General features: G+C 55.9%; 1 protein-coding gene across 7 annotated transcripts in view; it reads left to right on the forward strand.

Moving 5' to 3' along the window:
- The window catches only part of NLRC5 (NLR family CARD domain containing 5), an 85,546-nt gene that overhangs the window by 45,538 nt on the left and 18,024 nt on the right, over positions 1–21,984 (forward strand). For 5 of the 7 annotated variants that reach the window (XM_040633337.1, XM_040633341.1, XM_040633336.1 and 2 more), the window contains 16 exons: positions 612–701; positions 1,048–1,116; positions 1,690–1,758; positions 3,625–3,708; positions 4,122–4,205; positions 5,725–5,814; positions 6,591–6,635; positions 7,565–7,651; positions 8,553–8,636; positions 12,498–12,581; positions 15,087–15,176; positions 15,367–15,429; positions 17,836–17,922; positions 19,540–19,623; positions 20,265–20,354; positions 20,643–20,708. In XM_040633337.1, the coding sequence (XP_040489271.1) occupies positions 612–701; positions 1,048–1,116; positions 1,690–1,758; positions 3,625–3,708; positions 4,122–4,205; positions 5,725–5,814; positions 6,591–6,635; positions 7,565–7,651; positions 8,553–8,636; positions 12,498–12,581; positions 15,087–15,176; positions 15,367–15,429; positions 17,836–17,922; positions 19,540–19,623; positions 20,265–20,354; positions 20,643–20,708 (1,266 nt within the window). Of the gene's footprint in view, positions 1–611; positions 702–1,047; positions 1,117–1,689; positions 1,759–3,624; positions 3,709–4,121; positions 4,206–5,724; positions 5,815–6,590; positions 6,636–7,564; positions 7,652–8,552; positions 8,637–10,695; positions 12,121–12,497; positions 12,582–15,086; positions 15,177–15,366; positions 15,430–17,835; positions 17,923–19,539; positions 19,624–20,264; positions 20,355–20,642; positions 20,709–21,984 lie in introns of those variants that run through there. The other 2 variants (XM_040633338.1, XM_040633342.1) reach the window with 2 other exon arrangements.

The following is a 21,984-nucleotide window of genomic DNA, read 5'->3' on the forward strand; positions in this document are numbered from 1 at the left end:
GGGGCTGTTGGAGTGGGAAGGGGCGTGTGAGGCTGGGGGTACGGTGCCGAGGTAAAGGGGTGGGTTGTTGGGATGACGGGAGGAAAGAAAGGGTCGTGGGCTGCTGGGTGTGCTGTGGTCACGTGGTGCCGGGTGGGGTGGGGTTTGGTGGCCTGTGCTGAGGTCTTAGCACCAAGCGTGGGTCGGGTAGGGAATGCCGAGGTTGAGTAACACTGGTTTGGGGCCTCGCCTTGGAGTTCAGTCCCGACTCTGTCGCTTAGTAGCCTTAACACAATTTAATGTCTCTGGGCCTCAGTGTCTCCATTTGTAAAATGGGGTTAAAATGGTGGTTATTTTACAGACCAGGAAGCAGGCTCAGAGAGGTGAAAACGGTGAGTCCGTTCTCACTCCGGCTGTAGAATGCTGTTCTCTGAGTGGGGCAGCGAGGTCGTGCAGCTCTCGGCTCATCCACGTGGGCCGGAATCCTTCAAAACACCCTCCTGGTTAAGGACCCGGGACATCCCAAGAGTGACAGCCAGCAAGCTGCTGTGCCAGGAGGAGGGGACTGGAGCTGTCTAGGCCCGGGGACTTGAGCTGCCTGCTGACTGCCACCCCCTCCCTCCTCTCCACAGCCTCAGCGACAACGGGCTCTCCGTGGACGGGGTGCACTGTGTGCTGAGTGCGGCGAGCACGTGCCAGACCCTGGAGGAGCTCCACATCAGGTGGGACCTCCCGGTGCCCCGCTGGTCCCCACTCCTGCCTGGAGCTCTGGGGCTCTCTCCTCGTTCTCTCTAAGACCTTAGCGTTCTTTCTGGGCCCAGGCCTTTGGGACCTGGAGAAGATGCTGCGGGAGCCCTGCCCACACCCTCTTTTCCCAGCTGCTATGGGCGTCGGCCGCTCACAGCTTATACCTTCTCCCCAAAGCTCCGGCAGCCACAGCAGAGTCAGAGGAAGTGGCCAGAGCTAGAGGCAGGGGATGGCACCTCTGAGGTCCCTCTAGGCCAGGTTAGAAAACGGCCCCTTAGCCCTGTAAGCCTCTTGTCTCCTTCCTCTCTTCTCCCTCTGCAGCCTGCTGCACAAAACCGTGGTCTTCACCTTTGCCCCGGAGCCGGAGCAACAGAAGGGGATCCGGAGGAGGTAGGGCCCAACGTCATCTGCCCCGTCCCATGCCAGGCCCTCCCTGACCTCCACAGCGCCACAGCTGGACAGCATCACTCAACTCTCAGGGGGACCTCAACAGATTCACCAAGGAGCAGGAAGCCAGCAGGCTTGGCAAGGGATGCAGCCCAGAGGGGGAGTGTCAGAGGACAGACTGCCTCCCCGTTTCCCTGTGACGCAGAACGGCCTGCTGGGGTGGGAGTGGGGTAGCCAGGGAGCCTTGTGAGAGACACTGAGGTCCTTCAGCACAAACCCCAAGGATTTGCCGATCGTTCGGCCGGTAGCTCTGATTTTGGTCAGAACCTTCTGGCTCCCTCTGGCATGCACCACACTAAAGCAGTTCACATACATTGTCCCAGTGAGAGGCTTCGTGATTTGTCCCAGGTCACACAGCCAGGAAGCCAGGAAGCCGGGGGTGGGGGGGTGGAACCAGGGTCTGGCCGTCTCCAGGCCTTGTGTAGAGACTGAATGATGGGAGGTAAGGCTGAGTGTGGACTTGGAGACAGTGGCTGGGGAGTGTGCTCAGCCTGGCCATGGTATGTGTCCCTCCAGGGCTGCGCTTTGGGTCAGCCTGACGCACCTGATGCCCTCTGAGCCGCTCCTGCACGCCACCAGAATCAGGTACAGAGATGGCCTGCGGGCTCCGGTGTGGTTCCTACCTCGTCCCTTCCTCTGCTCAAAGCCTGTCCCCAGGCCTCCAGCCCCAGGGGCTCCCTGGAGGACACGACCTCCGTACCCAGGAGTTGTGGCCTGGCTTCCCTGCCTCCCACCTCCCCTGCTCAGCCCACCATACACGGGGCTCACAGTGCAGCCCCCTCAGTGACCTTCCCCATTTAGGGGGCCCCCACTCCTCTTAGCTCTCCTGGCCTCCTGCAGCTGACGGGTTGTCGGGACTCGGGATGGAGAGAATGGGGACATGTGGTGCCTTCTTTCCTCATCCTGGGGCTGAGCTCAGCCCCCAAAGGGCTCCCATCGATGTTCTTCCGGCCTTCTCTTTGATTCTGTGTCCATCTGAATCTCCCTGTCTGTCTCTATTGTTCCTTGTTTCTCTCATATTTTCTGTTTCTCTGTTTTTGCTGCCCTGTCAATCTGTCTGTCCTCCCCTGGAGTTGTGTGTGTGCTCGTGCATGTGTGCATGTGCGTGTGCGCGTGCATGTGTGTGTGCTTATGCATGTGTGCATGCATGTGTGTGTGCGCATGCATATGTGTATGCACGTGTGTGCTTGTGCATGCGTGCATATGTGCGTGTATACATGCATGTGTGCGTGTGCACACCTGCGTGTGCATGCATGTGTGCGTGTATGCGTGTGTGTGCTCATGCATGTGTGCGTGCATGTGCTTGTGCATGTGTGCATGCACGCATGCGTGAACGTGTGCACACCGTGTGCATGTGTGTGTGCATGTGTGTGTTCGTGCATGTGTGTGTGTGCGTGCATGTGTGCGTGCTTATGCATGTGTGCATGCGTGTGTGCATGTGGGCATGCATATGTGTATGCATGTGTGTGCTTGTGCATGCGTGCATATGTGCGTGTATACATGCATGTGCGCGTGTGCACGCCTGCGTGTGCATGCATGTGTGCGTGCATGTGTGTGTGTGCTCATGTATGTGTGCGTGCGTGTGCATGTGTGCATGCACGTATGCGTGTGCGTGTGCACACCGTGTGCATGCGTGTGCATGTGTGTGGTCGTGCATGTGTGCATGCATGTGCGTGTGTGCGTTTGCGTGTGCTTGTGCACGTGTGCATGTGTGCGTGTGTATGTGCTTGTGCATGTGTGCATGCATGTGCGTGTGTGCGTGCATGTGCGTGTGTGCGTGCATGTGCTTGTGCATGTGTGTGTATGCATGCATGTGCGTGTGTGCACGCCTGTGTGTGCATGTGTGCGTGCATGCGTTTGTGTGCTTGTGCGTGTCTGTATGCATGTGCGTGTGTGCACACCGTGTGCATGTGTGTGTGCTCGTGCATGTGTGCATGCATGTGCATGTGTGCGTGTATGCATGCATTGCGTGTGTGCATGCCTTGTGTGCATGCGTGTGTGCATGTGTGCGTGCATGCATTTGCGTGCTCGTGCATGTCTGCATGCATGTGCGTGTGTGCACACCGTGTGCATGTGTGTGCTTGTGCATGTGTGCATGCGTGTGTGTGATGTGTGCTTGTGCGTGTGTGCGTGTGTGCACACCTATGTGTGCATGCGCGTGTGTGCTTGTGCATGTGTGCATAGGCACATGTGCGTGCATGCGTGTGCGTCTCTGCATCCGTCTCCTATGTGTCTCATCTCAGTGTCTCTCCATCTTAGTCTCCCTGTGTCCCTGATTCTCTCTGGCTCTTGACCACCTATGTGGGAGGTCTTATGTGTATGCTGTGTGTCGGTCAGTCTTTGTCTCTCTGGGTGCCAGACATGTCCCTGTCCCTCTTCTGCCAGCCTCTCTGCCTGTGGTGGTGGCCACTGTCTCCTCTGTTCTGAGGGCCTGTGCTTCTTCCTCCGCAGGCTGACACACTGCGGTTTGCAAGCCAAGCACCTAGAGCCGCTCTGCAGGGCGCTGAGAGGAAGCTGCCGCCTCGGTCACCTGGAGTGAGTGGCTGCTGGTGGAGGGCGGGTGGTTGGGGCCCAGCCGTCGGTGGGTGTTCATGTGTGGGGTTTTGTTTTGACTTTTTTTTAAGATTGTAATCAGCGGTGTTTCCTGGCTGCAATCAGGAGCCCCTTAGAGAGTCTGGGGAGGGTTGTGACCCTTCCCCCTAAAATGTAGGTCCCCACATATGATCCCCTCTGAAGCCCCGACCCGACCCCCAAGGGTCACAAACTTCAGGATGGAAACCATGGGGGAACCTCCAGCGGACCCGTGTGAGATCTGCTGTGATCGGGCCTGGCAGCCCAGGGGTGCGGTGCCGCTTTCAGGAGACGCTGTCACCCAGGGGTGGAGACACAGAGCTCCTACGGCCCCACGCCCACCCTCCACTAACTTGTTCTCCCCTTGCCCCTCCCAGCTTCTCAGGAAATGCTCTGGGGGACGAAGGCGTGGCCCAGCTGGCTCGGCTGCTCCCGGGGCTGGGAGCTCTACAGTCCTTGGAGTGAGTAGCCAGCTAGACAAAGCCTCTGAGGCTTGTCCTCATCAGGAGCGGGGTGTGTGTGTGTGTGTGTGTGTGTGTGTGTGTAGGGGGCGTTCTGTGTCCTGTCTCATTCCTTCCTGGGGTTATTCAGAAAATGCATGTCAGTCACCCGGTCCAGTCCCTGGCACGTGGTCAGTGTTCACAGAGGGTACTTAGCGGCTCTGAGTCTCATTAAGAGAGACTGGCCCCTGGGACTCAGTGACCCAGCTGCTGATCTAAGGTTTTACTTCTTAAACCTGACCTTGTGGCTCTGCACAGGCTCTCTGGGAGGCACAGGCCACCTGGGGCCGTGCAAGCGGGGAGGGGGGGGGAAGCGTTAGCTAACGGTTAGTTACCCTAATGACTGGCAGCCCTTCTGACCCTGGGTTGCAGGGAGGGGCTGTTGCTAGGATACAGGCTGGCTAGGGAGGATGTGTACCAGACAGGACGCCCGAGCAGGGTGCCCAGGGCAGCTGGAGAGCAGAGACGGGGGGAGATGTTCAGTGCAAGAGGGAGGCTCTGGGAAGAGGCCAGGAGCCTCCAGACTTTGCCTGCAACAGACCAGAGTTTCCGGATGCTAGAAGGCCCTTGTGTTTTGGGCTCCCACATATCCTTCTCCTCCTCCTGAGCTCTTCGGGGCTAAAGTGAGAGGAGCCCTGGAGAGAGCTCACAACTGTTAGGTTCTCTGTGTGACCTTAGGCAAGTTACATCCCCTCTCTTGGCCCCAGGTTCCCAGGGAGCACCCTAAGTGTAAGGTCGGGGGAGGGAGGGGCAGCCTTTGGTTTTGGCTACAACTTTAGAACGAGTGCTGTGGCGAGAGGGCCCTTCCTGCTCAGTCTTCATGGGGGATCTGGGAAGAAGGGATTACCTCTGTTCCTGCTCTGGGCCTGCTTGTGGGTGGGGAGGAAGGCCTCACCATTGCAGGCAAATTATATGTAGATTGGTGCTTTGGGGCAAATTCCCATGTGACCTTCTCCATACTGTGAAATCGTCTAATCCCTGACCTGTGAGATCCGCGCTCACCTACCCGTACCGGTGCCAGAGGAGGGCAACATTAAATGGCAAATAGAAAACACCATGACAGAGTTGACAGACCTGAAAGAAAGGAGAAGCTTTGTTCCTGCCTTTTGAACAGGAGCCCCTGCATTTTCATTTTGCACTGGGCACTGCCCTTCTTTTATCAGGTGGGGAAACTGAGGCACAACTCCAGCCTGAAAGCACTCCCCAGATTCATCGTAGACCCAGAGAACCAGAGTTCTAAGCTCAGCTCTGTCGCCAGCATGTCTCATAACCTTGGGCAAGACCTTGCTGCTTTCTGGGCCTCAGTTTCTCCATCTATACAATGGGGAGTCAGAAGAGGTGCCCTCTGGCCATTTGAGGTTCAGTGAGCTCTGTCGTCTGGACTCAGGGACAGCCCTTCCCTGCCCTGGGCTGTGACCAGAAAGAGGGCGTTTGTGAGTTTCGGGTGAGTTCCATCAACATCACCCCTGTGATTCTCCAGCCTCAGTGAGAATGGTCTGTCCCTGGACGCGGTGCTCATGTTGGCCCCGTGCTTCGCAACTCTGCAGTGGCTCCTGCACTTGGACATCAGGTGAGTGTGTCTCTGGGCCCTCGCCCTGCCCTCTGACCCCACGGGCCATCGGCTCCCACCATGCTTCCTTGTCTGTCCCGTTCCCAGTGTCACCTCTTCCTCGGGCCCTGCGTGGCACCAGGCCCAGAGAGCGTGGGAGAGGTGTCTGCTGACTGAGTGAATGGGCGGATGAAAGAAAGTAGCCCCAGGACACTCCCATCTCTCCAAGTTTGCCCCGGGACATGATCCAGCAACTCTCCCTTGCTCACTCTCCAGGGGGTCCTGGGGGACTGTTATGGAAACCCGGAAGCTCCCTGACAGCGGTTGAGTGCTCGAGGACCCGTCTCTGTCACGGGGTCTCTGGAGCTGATGGGAATGTAGAAGGGAAGTCACCCGCCAGGCAGCCCGGGGCCGAGCTGTGCGGATGAGCCGTGGTTTCAGTGGGGTCTGCCCATTCCTCCACTTTCCCCTTCCCAGCGGGAGGTGTGGGCACAGACAGACCAGGTTCAAATCCAGGCTCACCGCATACCTGCCGTGCAGCTTTGAGCAGGTCGCTGAGCCTCTCTGTACCGTTTCCTCACCTGTCCAAGAGGAATAAGGGTACGTCCTTACCGCACAGCGTTACTGTGAGCATAAAAGGGGTCCCGGTGGTGCCGAGCTTTGTATGTGGCTCAGTCCGTGTCGTCACGCTTAATATGTTGTATATTGTATCTGCCGAGAAAGTGGGCCGCCCTGCAGGCCCTCCATGACCAGACCGTCTGGTCTCTCTCACACTGCTGCCTCCTCTCCATTTGCAGCTCCGAGAGCCAGCATGTCATCCTGAGAGGTGACAGAAGAGGCAGGTGAGGAGGGAGAGCTCCGAGGGGGGGAGGATGGGTGCTCCCCACCCCAGCCCCATGCTGACCACTGTTGGCCCTAGCGTAACCCACCCAGGTCTGACGCCCCTTCTGCAAATGTACCCCATGTCCGTCAGTTCGCAGCAATCAGCCGCTTAGCTCTGTCTGGAAAGGAGGCAGGGCAGCCGGGGAGGGAGACGATGGTGGGGGTGAGGCAGAACGGTTGCTCGCTCAGGGCTGCTGGGGGCAGGGCGGGGGGGGGGGGAAGGGCAGCTGGGCTTCTGCCCCTCAGGACTTTCGCAGACCTCTGCACACTCCCAACTTCGTATGAGTCACCGCCCTTCACACTCGGTATGGCCTTCGAGAAGCTAAGAACCGTTGGTGCTCTGAGAAAGTTTCCACACCTTTGCAGTAAACAACGAATAGTTAGTTCTGCACAGATGTTCCCAGCTGCCCCCTAGTGGGGCCGGGCACCCTGGTCTCTCACAGGAAGTTGGCAGGCACAGGGGCGGCCTAACGCAGAGCTGGGCAGCTGGGCAGCCAGGCGGAGGGCGAAAGGGGAAAGCATGGCCAGACCAGCCGGCTGTCTGAAGCTGGAATGGCCCGAGGCCAGGATGGTCTTGCATCCTGGGCCAGGATCTCCATTTCTGGGAACCTTCTGGGTTCTCGAAGCCTAGAGAATGGAAGCCCGGGGATGATCAGAGAGAGGAGGGGCTCTGTCCTGGCTCCCCCTGACCGAGCCAGGTGCTGCGCCCAGACAGGTGTAAGCTGCTGGCTTTTCTCACTCTGGCTTCCCTTCCATGGGCCTCAGTTTCCCCATCTGTACAGGGAGGGACTTGATTGTCCCTAGGCCCCCTGCAGCCCTGACTTCTGAGCCTTGTCTTCCCATGTGCGTGATGTGAACTTTGCTCTCAAAATGGTCTCCCCACTCCCAGGGATCTGGCTGGCGGATCTTTGCCACAGTTCCCAGCTGGAGCCCAGTTCTTCGCTTTTGGTCAGCGCCGCGTCCCCAGGACCTTTTGGTACTGTCTTACCCTCTTCTTTTTGGGGGGTAACCATGATACGGGTGAAGAGTCAGGGAGTGAGGAGAGCGTAGGGGCTAGGGCTGGGGTAAAGAGAGTTTGAGAGAAGGAGAAGAAAGGGGGCCAGTATGAGGGCCGGTGAGGGGGGCTGCCAGGGCCAGCGTTCTCCCCAGAGAAAAGATTCCACGTTGTTTTTCCAGAAGACTTCCCAGCTCTGCTGTGGCTGTGTGACCATGGCTGGGCCCCTCCCTTCTCTGGGCCTTGATTTCCTCACCTAGGAAGAGAGACGCCTCAGCTGGGGCCCAAACAGGGTTATCGGGAGGAGGAGTGGAAAGAGTGTCCCAAGCAGATGGGTCAGCTTGGGCAAAGGCCCTGAGGAGGGAAACCTTAGCTCTTGAGAAGCATGTCAGTGTGGCTGGGGCATATGCAGGGCCAGTGGAGGCAAGCGAAGCCACGGAAAAGGCCTTCCACTTTCAGCCTGAGAGTAATAGGGAGCCACAGGGGGCGTAAGCGCCTGAGAGGTGAGGTCAGATTTGCACTGTTAAAAGATAAGCCTCTGGCAAGCAGAGAAGGATTGCAGAAGGCAGGAGGGGAGTTGAAGGGTGTTAAAGTGGTCCAGGCAAGTGACAATGGTGGCCCGGACTCAGGCAGGGGCAGAGGGGAGGTGTTGGAGTGGAGCCAAGCACTTGGCGGGGTGGGGGGGGGGGGCTTTACTGTCACCGAGTGGTAGGGATCGGGCTGTAGGGGAGACTTGGGGCGCAGAGTGTGCCCTGTGAGGGGAGGACCCTGCACCCTGGAGGTTGAGGAGGAGGGGTGCGGGGAGAAGGGGAGAGCACGTGAGGCTGCACAAGGGCCCTGGGCCCTCCCTGACCCCCTGCCCGGCCCACTTGCCCCCTTTCAGCCTCTCGCAGTGTCAGCTGGAGCCCCTGAGCCTCACCCGCCTCTGTGAGACTCTGGAGAAGTGTCCGGGGCCTCTGGAAGTCAAGTAAGTAAGGAGGGCACAGCCCTAGAGGGCACAATGTGGGCTGCCCGGTGACTTGGCGTGGGGGTGTCCTGGTTAGAGGCCAGGGGAGTCCTTCCTCGTCCCCAGCCCCTGTAGCCCTACCCCGCCCCTCACCTATTGGTAGCACGCTCCTTGCGTCCCCATAGGGCACCTTGCCCTTCTAGGAGAGGCTGCGCTGGGCCCAGGGCTTCCCTTCGCCCTCTGCTCAACTCAGGGCACCTGGGAGCCCCAGTCTGCTTCCTCCACCCCTGGAACCCCAACCTGGCACCCCCTGTGCCTGCCTCTGTGGCTGGAACATGTCACTTCTGAGAGCCCCCCCTCAGGGCCTCCGTCTCCTGGTTACCCGCTCACCCAGCCCACAACCCCCTGGGTCTGTGACCGGAGACTGGGCCTGGAATCGGGAGTCCCAGCTCAGCCACCTACAGGCTGGGTGACCTTGGGCACCTGGCTCTAACTCCTTGTGTCTCTGCTCTGTCATCTGGAGAGATGGGCAGCCTTTCCTTTGTCCTCATTGTTACAATGTTATCACAACAGTTACCTTAAAATAAATCGGAGACAAGCTTGCCTCACCTAAATCAGCCCTTCTCCACATCCAGCCGGTGTTGTCATTGGGCCCTGTGACCCCCCTTGTCTGCGCGCATTGTTCAGTTTTTGCCCATTCAGAGCGACAGACCGGCTGCGTTCCCTGGCTTCGCTTGACATGGTGTTCCCACTGACGACAGTCATCGTTCTTGCTTTCCCGCCCCCATCCCTGATGCCCTCCTGGCCCTCGCGAGCAGCTCATCCTCGGTCACCTGGTGTCCGTCCCTCCATGCCCCTCTCCATGCGCACGCACATAGGGACCCGGAACAGGGGGTTTTTGACATCGTCAAGAGACACGGGATTTTACCGTGTCGGATCTCCGCAGCGAGCTCTTGTCTCAGGGCAGTACGTCATGACTTCCCCAGAATGTGGAGTCTGTGAACTTTTTAATAAAGTGTTTATTTTAGAATAGGTTAAGGCTTGATTTACAGAGGAGTTGCAAAGCTAGTCCAGAGAGTTCCTCCGCCCGTGGCCCCTGGGCGGTTAATATCACCCGTCATGGTCCATTTGTCACGACGGAGAAACCAAGCTTGCTGCATTCACCACACTCCAGGCTTTATTCAGATGTCCCCAGTCTTTCTCCTAAGACCCTTTCTCTAACCCGGCATCCCGTCCAGGATCCCACATGGCATTTAGGCATCATGTTCTCAGCCTCTCTGGTCTGTTTCTTAGTCTTTGTTTTTCATGACTTTGACAGCTTTGAAGGAGTACTTGATAGACATTTTGTGAAATGTCCCTCGGTATGGGTGTGTCTGATGTTTTTCTGATGGGTAAACTGGGGTTCTGGGTCTGGGGGAGGAAGACCGCAAAAGCGAAGTACCCTTCTCGTCCCATCTCAGAGGTGCATGCTGTCGACTTAGCACTGTTGACGTTGACCTTGACCACCTGACCCAGATTTCCCCACTTTGTGAAAGTACTTTTTAATTAAAAAAAAAATCCCCACTTCTATTATGGCTACTTTGGAGCATATATGAAAGCAGAGCGAGCAGGGGAATGGACCCTCAGTGCCCGTCTTCCTTGCTCAGTAATTCCCGTGCCATGGCCCCAGCACACACACATGCACAACCAGTGTTTTCAAGCAAGTCCTGACACCTCCTAACTGCATCTGTAGTTATTGTAGTATGTGTAGCTAAAAGGTGATTACCCTTTTTTAAAAAAGATTTTATTTATTTGAGAGGGAGCATGAGATGGAGGAGAGGGAGAGAGAACCTTAAGCAGGCTCCACACCCAGCATGGAGCCCAGTGTGGGGTTCGATCTCACGACCCTGAGATCATGACCTGAGCTGAAACCAAGAGCTGGCCACTTTGTGCCCCCCAGGCACCCCTATTTATTTTTTAGTATAACCACTAAACCATTACCAGACCTAAAATATTTAGGGGGGGGTCTGTTGTTTCTTTTTTTAATATATTTTTAAACTTAAATTCAATTAATTAACATATAATGTATTATTGGTTTCAGAGGCAGAGGTCAGTGATTCGTCAGTCTTCTATTGCACCCAGTGCTCATTACATCACACGCCCTCCTTAATCTCCATCCCCCAGTTACCCCTCCCCCCACCTCCCTCCCCTCCAACCAGACCTAAAATATTCACATGATTATATGCTGTACTAAAATCATCAAGTAGCCTGTGAGTTTTTAATTGTCTTTGATTGTCTCTAATATGTTTTTACACAACATTTGAGTATTTGTGCGTTTTACGGTGAACCCTCCATAGCTGCGATGTGCACAGGCTCTGCAGCCGTCCTCTCTAGAGTCCGGACGGACACCCAGGCTGCTTCCAGCAGCGCGGGAGCCAGTGCTGCAGAAAGCACTGTCTTCTATCGTGTAACTGCTAAGCGCCGCCTGTTTACCAGGCACCCGGGCAGGCCCTGGAGGGGCACAAGGACACAGTTGGACATCAGTGTCTGCCGCGGTTCACCTTCCGCGGCGGGAGGCTTTGTGTAAGCTGCCCCAGGCACAGATGGGGGTCTGAGCACAGACGGGGGTCTGAGGGCCCCCCTCCCTCAGCTGTGGCTGGAGAAAGTGGGGTGATAGCGTGAAAGCACTTTGCCAACTGTAGAGTGCTGGGACCACGTACTTAATGCTGAACTCCGGTAATTGGATGCGAGGGAGAGTGATGGGGCTCCAGCCCCCGCCCCACGTTCTACCACGACAGGTCTTCTTTGCCTGGCCACATCCTGACGTTCCATGTGAGATGTTGTAATGGGTAAAGTTGCTACTGCCTTTAAAAAAAAAAAAAACAAAAACAAGTGTGTAAAGCCCACACTGACCCGGCCAGAGGCCATAGCACTGTGTATTGGGGGCCTGGTGGGAACCCATGCGGGGAGGTGTTGCAGACCGACCACCCCGGAGTGAAGGCCCCCTGTGCTGCCAGTGCTTGGAGCCCCGGGCCCAGGCCTGGGACAGAGGGCCTAGAGGTTCCTGGGTGCCAGTAGAAGTCCTGCCCTGAGGCTCCCAGCTCCGGAATCATAGGCTGCCCTTCCCACTGTCGCTCCCAACCAGCAAATAACGCGGTGGAGGTGGGCCAGGCCCCTGGAGGGCCCAGTGAGCGGAAAAGACAGTCTGCAGGGGACAGGAACAGGGACAGCAAAGGGCAAAGGGGGAGAAGGCACAAGGAAAACACAACCCAAAGGCCCCTGGGAGTGGGGAAGTTGCTCCAGACCCCTGCAGAGGCTCTGTAAATCCCAGGGCGCTTAGACACACTGCTTGTCCCAGTCCTGCAGCCCAGGCTGACTGTGAAGGGTTTCTTCCAAGTGGACTGGGTTCTGATAGATTATCCTGACAAGTGATCAGCTGGTCGGTCTGGTTTTGACGGACAACCAGAGACCCAAGCTAACCTGCACCTTGGATCCTTTGCTGACCGGCCGCGGGCCTGAACGGCCACTGTTAATTTCACCGTGGGTCAAGGTGGCATGGTCTTCCCAGCAAGCGTCTTCTGCAGAGCGCCCTCGAAACAATACTCCTGCGAGTCCATGACACTTGGGGGAAAAGTGTCAGAGCTCTGTGGGAGGTTACAGTGCCCAGCAGCGTACTCAAACTCTGAGAAGCCCTGCCGCAAAGGAAACTCTTTCATTTGGCTTAACCAGCACTTTCCAAACTTGTATGACCTTCCTCTTTCTTCCTCCTCAATGATAACTCAAGGTCCCGGCGTTTGGAGGGAATGTGTCGGGCAACCCCTGTCCAGAGGGCTGTGGTTGTCAGGGTGCACTCCTAGCTTTCCCCAAGGCTCCCCCGCCTCATTCAGATGCTTTGTTTCACAGATTGTCCTGCGAGGTCCTGAGCGACAAGAGCCTGGAGACCCTGCTGCACCACTTGCCCCGTCTGCCCCAGCTACGCCTGCTGCAGTAAGACCGGTTTCCCCATCTCCCTGTGCTGGGCTGAGGCTCTTGGCTGGCAGACCCGTCCCCTCCTTCCCGGCCACTCCTTTCTCTTGGGCTCTTCTGTTTTATCTGGCCAAGCTGGGAGCTCTTCCCAATACCTTACTAACCTTATGGGGGGTGCTGTGTGATCAGTGTCTTCATCTGACAAACGGGACTCCTATTCCTCAACCCCTCCCCCAGGGCTGGGGCTCCAACAAGACAGGTGTTCTCCAGGCACCTTGAAGGATGGCGGGTCTATGGCAAATGGGCTGTTGTACTTCTCCTCACCCATGGAAAGGTCACCAGCTCCTAGAAAGGGACCTCACGGATGTAAGTGGTGTCTATGTCACACACCGGTTTTTTAAAGGTCACCGTCTAACTCAGCCAAAGGGGAACTGAAGCAACATCCTCCAAAGTATTTAAAACTCGACTTTCTAATTTCAGCGCAGACTGGTTAGAATTTAAAAAGGATTTACTTTAAATACTCTTCCAGCGGGGGGAAAGCAGCTGCAGCTGGGATGGAAAAATACAACGGGAAATTAAATCATACCGTTAATAACAGCAACAGAAGTACCAATGCTAGGGCGCTCTGGGACGCCCGAGGCAGCTCACTTCACAGCCAGATCTTGCTTCTCCCCGCGTCCTACTGGGAAGGGAAGGAGGAGCCGTGTGACATTCCAGAGGTGGGCAGAGGCGGCAGAGCTCACGTCCACGCACGGCCCCATGATGGGAAGGGCTCCTTGGGACACATAAAGTGGCAGGCTAAAATGAGCAGGTGGGAAACCCCGGACCAGGGAGGGACTTCTCCGTGCCCACATCACACAGCATCAGCCCCTGAATCTCCTCTGTCTTTGGAATGAGGTGGCCAGCCTGCCCCACGCCAGGGCTCACGCTTCATACTACTCGGTCCATACACTGCTTGGAGGGCTGGAGACACAGCAGAGAGGGGGTAAAAAGACTAGGTCCTTGTCTTCTTGGAGCTTAGCTTGTAGTAAAGGGAGCTGGACAGTAAGCAAGTAAAAGCAAGTACGATGAGTTCAGACAGTGATAAGGTATTTTTCTAGGTAATGTGGTAAAGAGTGTCTGCAAAGGTGAGGGTGGTCAGGGGATGCCTCTGAGGAGGGATACGAAGGTTCCACCTGAAGGATGAAAGGGACAGCCTTGTGAAGAGCAGAGAACAGCATTCCAAACAGAGGGAAGAGCATATAGGAGGCCCTGAGGCAAGATTGAACTTGGTGGGCTCAAGGAACAGCCAGAGGCCACAGGACTCTGTGGCAGGCACTGTGGCAAGACAGGAGGTGGAGAGAGGGACCTGGGCCAGGTCACAAATGGCCTGGGAGCCATGGGGAGGAGTTTGGGGGTCTTGTCCAAGGGGACTTGAAAGCCAGAGGTGTGATGTGTGTCTTCTTTTTTTTTTTTTTTTTTGGTTAAAATTTTATTTATTTATTTGACAGAGAGAGAGCACGAGCAGAGGGAGAGGGAGTGAGAGGGAGGGAGAGGGAGAGGCAGGCTCCATCCCAGGACCCAGGGATCATGACCTGAGCCAAAGGCAGATGCTTAACCGACTGAGCCACGCCGGTGCCCCTGTGATGTGTGTTTTCAAAAGCTCAGTCTGGCTGCTGGGTAGGGAAGCGGTTGGGGGACAAGAGTGGAAATGAGAGCAGGGAAGAGGCTGTGGAGGGTCGGAGATGGTGCGGGCCGGGGATGGGTTGGCCCCAGGGCGGAAGCAGGTAGATTCAGGGTGCATCTTGAGAGTGGAACGGAAGACAAGCCAAGGGAGGGTTTATGGGGTGAGGGAAGTGGAGGGGCCAAGGATGCCTTCAAGGGCAAGATGGAGCCATCTCACTTTCTCTGAGGTAGCAGTTCCCAGCCAGGGGGGGCCGGTGCCCGTGATATATGGCCGTGGAGACCTTTTTGGTTGTCATGATGGGGGATGTGGACAGGGAGAGGGAGAGCTATGAATGGGGTTTAGTGAGTAGAGGTCTGCAATGCCGCGGAACCCCCTGCAGCACAGCCCCAACAATCACGAATTATCTGGCCCCAAATCACCGAGAAGCTATTCCAAGGGCCTACTGCTTCCCATTGCCTGCCAGCAGGACTCGCCTGTTAAGTCTGTGCTTGAGGGCAGAAACAATACGGTAACAAAACAAGCACGGGTATCGGGCGCTTGATGTAGTCAAGTCCTCACCCTAGAGGAAGGTACACCACGAGTAGTTCTGTTTTCCAGGTAAGGAAGCTGAGGCTCAGAGAGGTTAAGTGACTCTACCAAGGACACACAGCCAAAAGCATAATTGGAGCTCAAACCCAAGTGTGCTTGACCCTAAGTCCCCATTTGTCCCTCTCGAGTCCTTGCCTTCCTCCTTATTGCCCTGCTGACCCGCCAGCCCTCCTTCCCCTCTCTCTCCTTCCCTTCCAGCCCATCCAGGCTACTTGCCCCCTCTTGCTTGGCTCCAGCTTGCCTACATAATGCCCCGCTCTTTTCCTTCCCAGGCTAAGCCAGACAAAGCTGTCCCCGAAGAGCCCCCTCCTGCTGGCCGACCTCTTCAGCCTGTGCCCACGGGTTCAGAAGGTGGATCTCAGGTGGGCATTGGCCCTAGGACAACCGGGTCTAGTCTTGGCGGGTTGTGCCCTGTCTGGTGGGTGTAAGGGGTAGGACGGAAGTGGTAGGACCCAAGTCAGGGACTTGGCTTCTGGAGGAAGGGGTGTCAGGCCCCAGAGGCATCCTGGGGCTGTGGCCGAGGGTGGCTGACTCAGGGACTGTCTGCGCCAGGTCCCTGTATCACGTGACCCTGCACTTCAAGTCTAGCGAGGAGCGGGAAGGCGAGTGCTGTGGGTAAGTCCCTGAAACTGCGCCCGGGCAGCTGGTTGGTACTGGGGACAAATAGACTCACCTCCTGGATGCCTAGAGCAGAGTGCAGGTGGCCTGCCATGGGGCATTTCCTTGAAAGGACCCAGCAAGGAGACTCGTTTCCTCCAGCATAAAGCAGCAGAGGTCCAGAAGGGCCAGGCTTTGGCAAAGCAAATAAGGAGTACCTGTCTGACTAGACCGGGGCCCAGGGGCCTAGTCCAAGGGAAAGGACTTCATAACCGGCCCACCAGGCTTTAAATCCCAGCTCCGCGGGGCCTGGCGCCTTGCACGAGCTCCTTAACCTCCGTGACCCTCAGCTTCCACAGCTGGTAAGGGAGTCACCATATTGCAGGATGTTTGCAAAGATTAACTGAGACAATGTGTGAAGTGTGGAGCACTCATAGACACAAGTATCCTTGCCCTGCTGGCTCCTGGACCCGTGCTCCCCGGTTGCCTGGGTGCGAGGGAGGAGGTGCTGCCCCAGGGGCAGGAGGATGAGGAGGCCAACCTTTGCACGCAGAGACGGTGTTTCTGGTAACTGATACTGCTGGCTCGCTGAGAGAGCTGTGAAGTAACAATGAATAGGAGAATCAAGACATGTCGAATAGCTGCAGGGCACCATTCTAGAGCCTTCTACACATGACATCCTATAAGCCGTGGTCACAGGGCAGGAAGGGGGCAGCTGGGACTTGAACCCAGGCCATTCTGCAGTGTTCCTTGCCCCGGGGCAGGCAGACTTTTCCTGTAAAGCTTAGATTGGAAGGAGTTTGGATTTGCAGGCCGCACGATCTCTCTGACAGCCATCCGACCCCGCCATTGTAGCTTGAAAGCAGCGGGGACAATAGGCAAAGCGATGCCCGTGCCCGCGTGCCGGTGAAACTCTCGTTCATGGACGCGGAGACTTGGATTTCGTATATTGCACGTGTGTCAGGATGTCGTCTTCTTTTGATGTTGTTTTTTTTTTTTTTTGTCTCCATCATTTGAAAATGGAAAAATGATTCTTAGGCTGCAAAAACCAGGCAGCCCTGGGCTGGAGTTTCCCACCTCCTTTTCTAGCCCAACACTACCCCTGACTTCTAGAATGCCCAGATTGTTTCTAAGCCCACGGTTTCCAAAATGTAGGACAGAGACCAGAATGAGGGCATTTTTTTAGGAGGTTGGGCACAAGTACGGTGGTTCAGTGTCACTGAGTCCCTTCGTGAGGTCCTTATTACCTTTTCGCTTCTCATTCTGATTAAGGCCATGAGGAAGTCTGGATGGGGTGTTGGCGTGACCTTAGCACGGCTCCAATGCTTGCCGAGTCCCCTTTTTAGTGAAGGGAGAGAGGCCCCAGCAAGGACATTCTGGCTCAAATTTAGGGATGATATTTGGCTCCCGTTTCACGCATCCTTATGCTTGCGGTCTGTTTGTGGTGTGCGTGCCACTTTTCCTTTTGAGCGAACGATAAAAGGTTTCCTTTTACAATAAATGCATCCAATGAAAAGAAAGAGCTGATTTTAAAAATAGGAAGTAAATAATAGTATAATCAGGAATTTAGGAACCGGGGGAAAATCAGGAAGGAGAGGAACAGCGATAAAAATTTGAGATATTGATTTTAGGTACTTTCTGATTTTAAGATTCTGCTGCTTCTTCCCTGTTTTTTTTTGTTTTGTGTTGTTTTGGGGTTTGTTTTGTTTTGGTTTATTTTTTTTAGTTGTTGGCTGGTGATCGGTCCTTTGTTTACCTTGTCGTGTGGTCTCGATTTAGACCTTTCAAAGACAGACTTTCTGTTACTTTGTGTGTGGCTATTATTTATTCATTTTTATTCGAGTATAGCTGACCTACACCGTTGTATTAGTTGCAGGTGTACAACCCAGTGATTGGGCAGCGCTGTACCTTAGGCAGTGCTCACCGTGATGGGGACAGTCGCCACTTGTCACTATACAGCGTTATTATAATATTATTGACTATGTTCCCTATGCTGTACTTTTCATCCCCTTGACTTATAACTGGAAGTCTGTACCTCTGAATCCCCTTCACCTCAATTCCAGTATCAAAGGCAAGAGCAGGCATCACCCTTCTTCTCTCCCTCCCCTCCCTGCATGTCTGGTCATTAACATGACCCCAAGGGCTGTGGCTCTCCACCTTGAACTTGAATCAACCACGGAGAGATCCTTGCCCCTGTCGTTTCTGATTCAGTGGGTCTGGGCTGGGTTCCTCAAATATGCATCTGAAGGAGTTCCCCAGTAGTAAGGAGCCTGGGGGTGCCAGGTGGCATCTGCTGTGCGGGAGATGGACGTGGTGGATGACGGGGAGTTCCAGAGAATCCAGAGGCCACACCCAGGACAAGCCAGGGCAGAGCAGGTCTGAGTGGCTCAGGCGCCCCTCCTTGGCTTGTGGCCCCTCCTCCAGCAGGTTCACGGACTGTGGCCTCAGTCAGGAGCACGTGGAGCCGCTGTGCTGGCTGCTGAGCAAATGTGAAGAACTCAACCAGCTGGAGTAAGTTGGGGGTGGGGGAGGAGGGAGAGGAGCACGGGAGCTCAGGCCTGGCTGGCGCTGCAGGGGTGTGTGGGTGCGCACGTGTGTGTGCACTCAACACCTGTCGGGGCAGCTCGCAGGGATGCCTGGGACGCATCCTGGGTCACATCCATAAGATTTCCCTGTACCCATTTCATCCTTCCACTCCCCACTCTTGCCATGATGGGGCCAGTTCGGGGTGTACCCCTTGATCTACTTTGGGGAGCCCTTCCAAAAAGGGCTACGGGAGCCCCTGGGCTTCATGGTGATCAAGACATTGGAGCTCTGCCGGCGGATGGGAACCCAAACGAAGGATCCCTTGGCCTGCCTGGCAGGCGGTTAAAAGTACCCAGTGGCTCCGCCTGGGGAGGCCCGGAGCCGGCGGGGGTGGGGCCTCGTGGGCTCTTGTGTTGTTGAGAGGCGGGGTCTGTGTGGCCTGTCTTGGGTGCCCAAATAACACAACCCCCTCATGGGTAGAAAAATAAAAATAGTCCACACCCCCCGAGCACCTTCTCCACTGTGCTAAGCGCTTTACATCATCTTTTTATCCTTCCAAAGCTCTAGGTCCTGTGTGCCCATTTTATAGATGAGACCACTGAGGGACAGAGAGGATTTAAGAACTTGCCCAAGGTCACACAGCGAGGATGATGATGAGTCTGTGCTCACAACTGCTAGGCGTCCAGCTCAGGACATCAGTGGGTTGTAAAGAGAGCTGTCTACAGCGCGCGCGCACACACACACACACACACACACACACACACACAATTTAAATTCCAGTTGTGCTGTGGCCAAGAGAAATGGGGCTGATCGAAATCATTGTTAGAAAGATACATAAGCAGTATGTCTTTGGGTTTTTCTGTTTTCAATAGTAGAGGGAAACTTTTCTGATTGTAAAGATTACTTTATTAAATGGCTTTATGAGACAAACCACTTTTTAATTTTCAAAACCTCTCCTGAAAAGACAAACAAGCCTCAAACTTGTCATCATCAGGGACAAAACGAGTTCAAAGATGCAGGACAAAAATCAGACATTCTGGGGCATGCCTACTATGTTATTCTGAAAGCGTAGCCGCAGCCGTAGAAAATACAAGGAAGGGAAATAAAGTATTCAGTATAGTTTCCATCCGGTGGTGCATTCCCAAAGCAAAAGAAGGAAATCTCCTGGGTAAAAGCAGCTCCCAAACATCTTTCTTTTTTCCAGAATTTATTCTTGTTCGAAGTTACAGTTCTCACCTGTTGTGAGCCAAGGGCATAGTAAAGGCAAATGGGGTTTTGTCTGACTCCGGAAGCCTGGGGGAGGCCCGGGGGCCCTGGGCGGGGGCAGCAGGCACTGCAGGGAAAGGGGGACCGCTCACCTGTGGTGCTGGGGGGGGGCAGCGCAGGAGCTGTCGTGTGCCGGGCGATCGTTCTGGGGGTGCCGGAGGTGCTGATGCGGTGGGGGGTGGGCATGGTGCTGTCCAGTCGCAGCGACCGTGGTGGTGACGATGGCACGGAGCTACTCCTGTGCGGGTCGAGTACGATGATGGTCAGTGTGGAGAGGGGGCTCCGGCTGAGGGGCACGTCGGACTGCCAACAGCCTCTTCTTCTCGCCTCTTGCAGCCTCTCAGCAAACATGCTGGGTGATGATGGGCTCCAGTGCCTCCTGGAATGTCTGCCTCAGTTGCCCATCTCTGGTTCGCTTGAGTAAGTGAGGGGCAGCCTGGGGGACAGCCAGAAGGAAGATATCTCGCCCCCATCTAGGCAGAGGCTGTGACTAAAGCCTGGTGACCCAAGCTGACTTAGGGACAGAGAAGTGGCAGTGTCTCTCTAACCAGCTGACTCAGCACCTCAGCTGTCCTGGCTTCTAGTCTATCCTGTCCCTGAAGCCCATCTGACTAAATCTATGGGACACAGAGTTGGAGACGTCCCCACAGCAGGGAGGGTCCCTAGGAAGTCACGCACATTCTCAGGCGATCTCCCCAGTAATCTGGGAGACGAGCGACCAGAGCCCAGATACAGCAGTTGCTAGGCAGCTGAGCTTTGGACTCTGGGTGTCCCTGAGCCCCTGGGGCTGGAGTTGCCCACCTGGCCTCACTGACTGTGTCAGCCCCAGTGGTTGCAGTTCCTGAAGACTCAGGGCCGGGTGCCTGTCCTGCTCGTGGGGGGAGAGTGCCCCTCCGGCCTCCCTCTGGACCTCATGTCTGCACCTGGAGAGTGGACACTTGGACATCGAGGACCGTCCTCCTGGAGATGACAGCTGGAGGAGAGGAGACGAGGGGGCGGCTGGGCAGGGCTGCACTGAGGTGCTGCCCCAACCCCCCATCCTGAACCTCATTCGCTTCCAGCCTGAGTCACAACAGCATCTCCCTAGAGAGTGCCCTGGGCCTGGTGAAGACGCTCCCCTCCTGCCCACGTGTCCGGGAGGCCTCTGTGAAGTAAGACCTTGGTGCCACTTGCTCCCCTCTGAGTCTCAGGGTTCCCTGAATGGGGGATCATGGTTTCCATCCTCTGAGGCCTGTGTGACATGGGGACCAGGGAGGTCACAGGGTGGGGGAGGCCAGGGTTCAGTGTCCTCACAGAATGGGGGTCTCCTCTGGTCTCTCCTTCCGTGGCTTCTACCCTCCCTTGTCCCTGCGGGCCCAGCCCCCTTGCCTCCTGCACCCCCTGGTGCCTGGAGCTCGGAATGTGGGGCCTCCGGCTTCCCCACACCCTTCTCTCTGCAGCCTGGGCTCTGAGCAAAGCTTCTGGATGCACTTCTCCAGACAGGAAGAGGCCGGGAAGACACTGAGGTAAGGCCTGCTCTGGGGTGAGGGGTCAAGGGGAGGGAATGGGGAAGAGGAGGCTGACCCTGGGGCAGCTTCCATGCCTCCTCCTTCTCTTGGCCCTTCAGACACCCTGCTTCATGCTCACTGCCTGGGTTGCTGCCCCCAGATCTGCCTTCCCCCTGAGCCCCCCACACCTCCAGTCCTTGGGCCGGGCCTTTGCATTGATGGGTGCCTCTTAGCCATGCCTTAACTATAAGCCTGGAGGCTTCTGAGTATCATTGTTAAGAGCTCAGACTCTGGAGCCCCCTGGGGGTAAATCCCAGCTCTAGCATTTGCCAGCTGTGTGACCTTGAACAAGTGACTTCACCTCTCTGTGCTTCAATTCCTCATCTGTAAAATGGGAATAATAGTAAGACTTGCCCCTTAGTGTTATCATGAGGCTTAAAGGCATTGATATGTATGAAGTGCCTGGCCAGGCCCTGGCTCACTTGAGTGCTGTATCAGTTGCTGTTATTATTACCCCCTGGTAGCCTGTGACGCTCTCTCTCAGCCTCACCACCACTGCCTCGGGTCACTTCCTCTGTATGTCTTTCTTCAGCTGTGATCATGGCCTTTGAACTGGGCCACTGCCTCTGGCCAGGCCTCCTCCAGTCCATTCACTTCACAGCACCCAGAGGGATCTTCCCAGCACACATTGGACTGGGTCACTCCACTGCGCTAAGCCCTTCCGTGGCTCCCCATTGCCCCCAGGATCCGGTTCAAATTCCTTAGCTTGGTCTTCTCCCTCAGTCTGATCTGGCTGCCAGTTCCCATCGTGTTCCTCCTCACCCCCCCAAAACAGATACCCCACACCACGGCCACACCACACACGCCATGCCACACATCCACACACCCACGTACATATACGTACAACGCACACGTATGCACACACACCATACAAACACGTGCCACCCATACACATCCACAGAACACGCAGCACACACCCACAACACACCCATAGCACACACGCACGCACACACACACCCACAACACACCCATAGCACGCACGCACGCACCCACAACACACCCATAGCACGCACGCACGCACCCACAACACACCCATAGCATGCACGCACGCACCCACAACACACCCATAGCATGCACGCACGCACAACACACCCATAGCACACACGCACGCACCCACAACACACCCATAGCACGCATGCACGCACCCACCCACAGCACACCCATAGCACGCACGCACATGCACACACCCACAATACACCCATAGCACGCACGCACGCACGCACACACCCACGAC

This window comes from Ursus maritimus, unplaced genomic scaffold (genome assembly GCF_017311325.1).
Source record: "Ursus maritimus isolate PB19 unplaced genomic scaffold, ASM1731132v1 scaffold_19, whole genome shotgun sequence".
NCBI classification, from domain to species: Eukaryota; Metazoa; Chordata; class Mammalia; order Carnivora; family Ursidae; genus Ursus; species Ursus maritimus.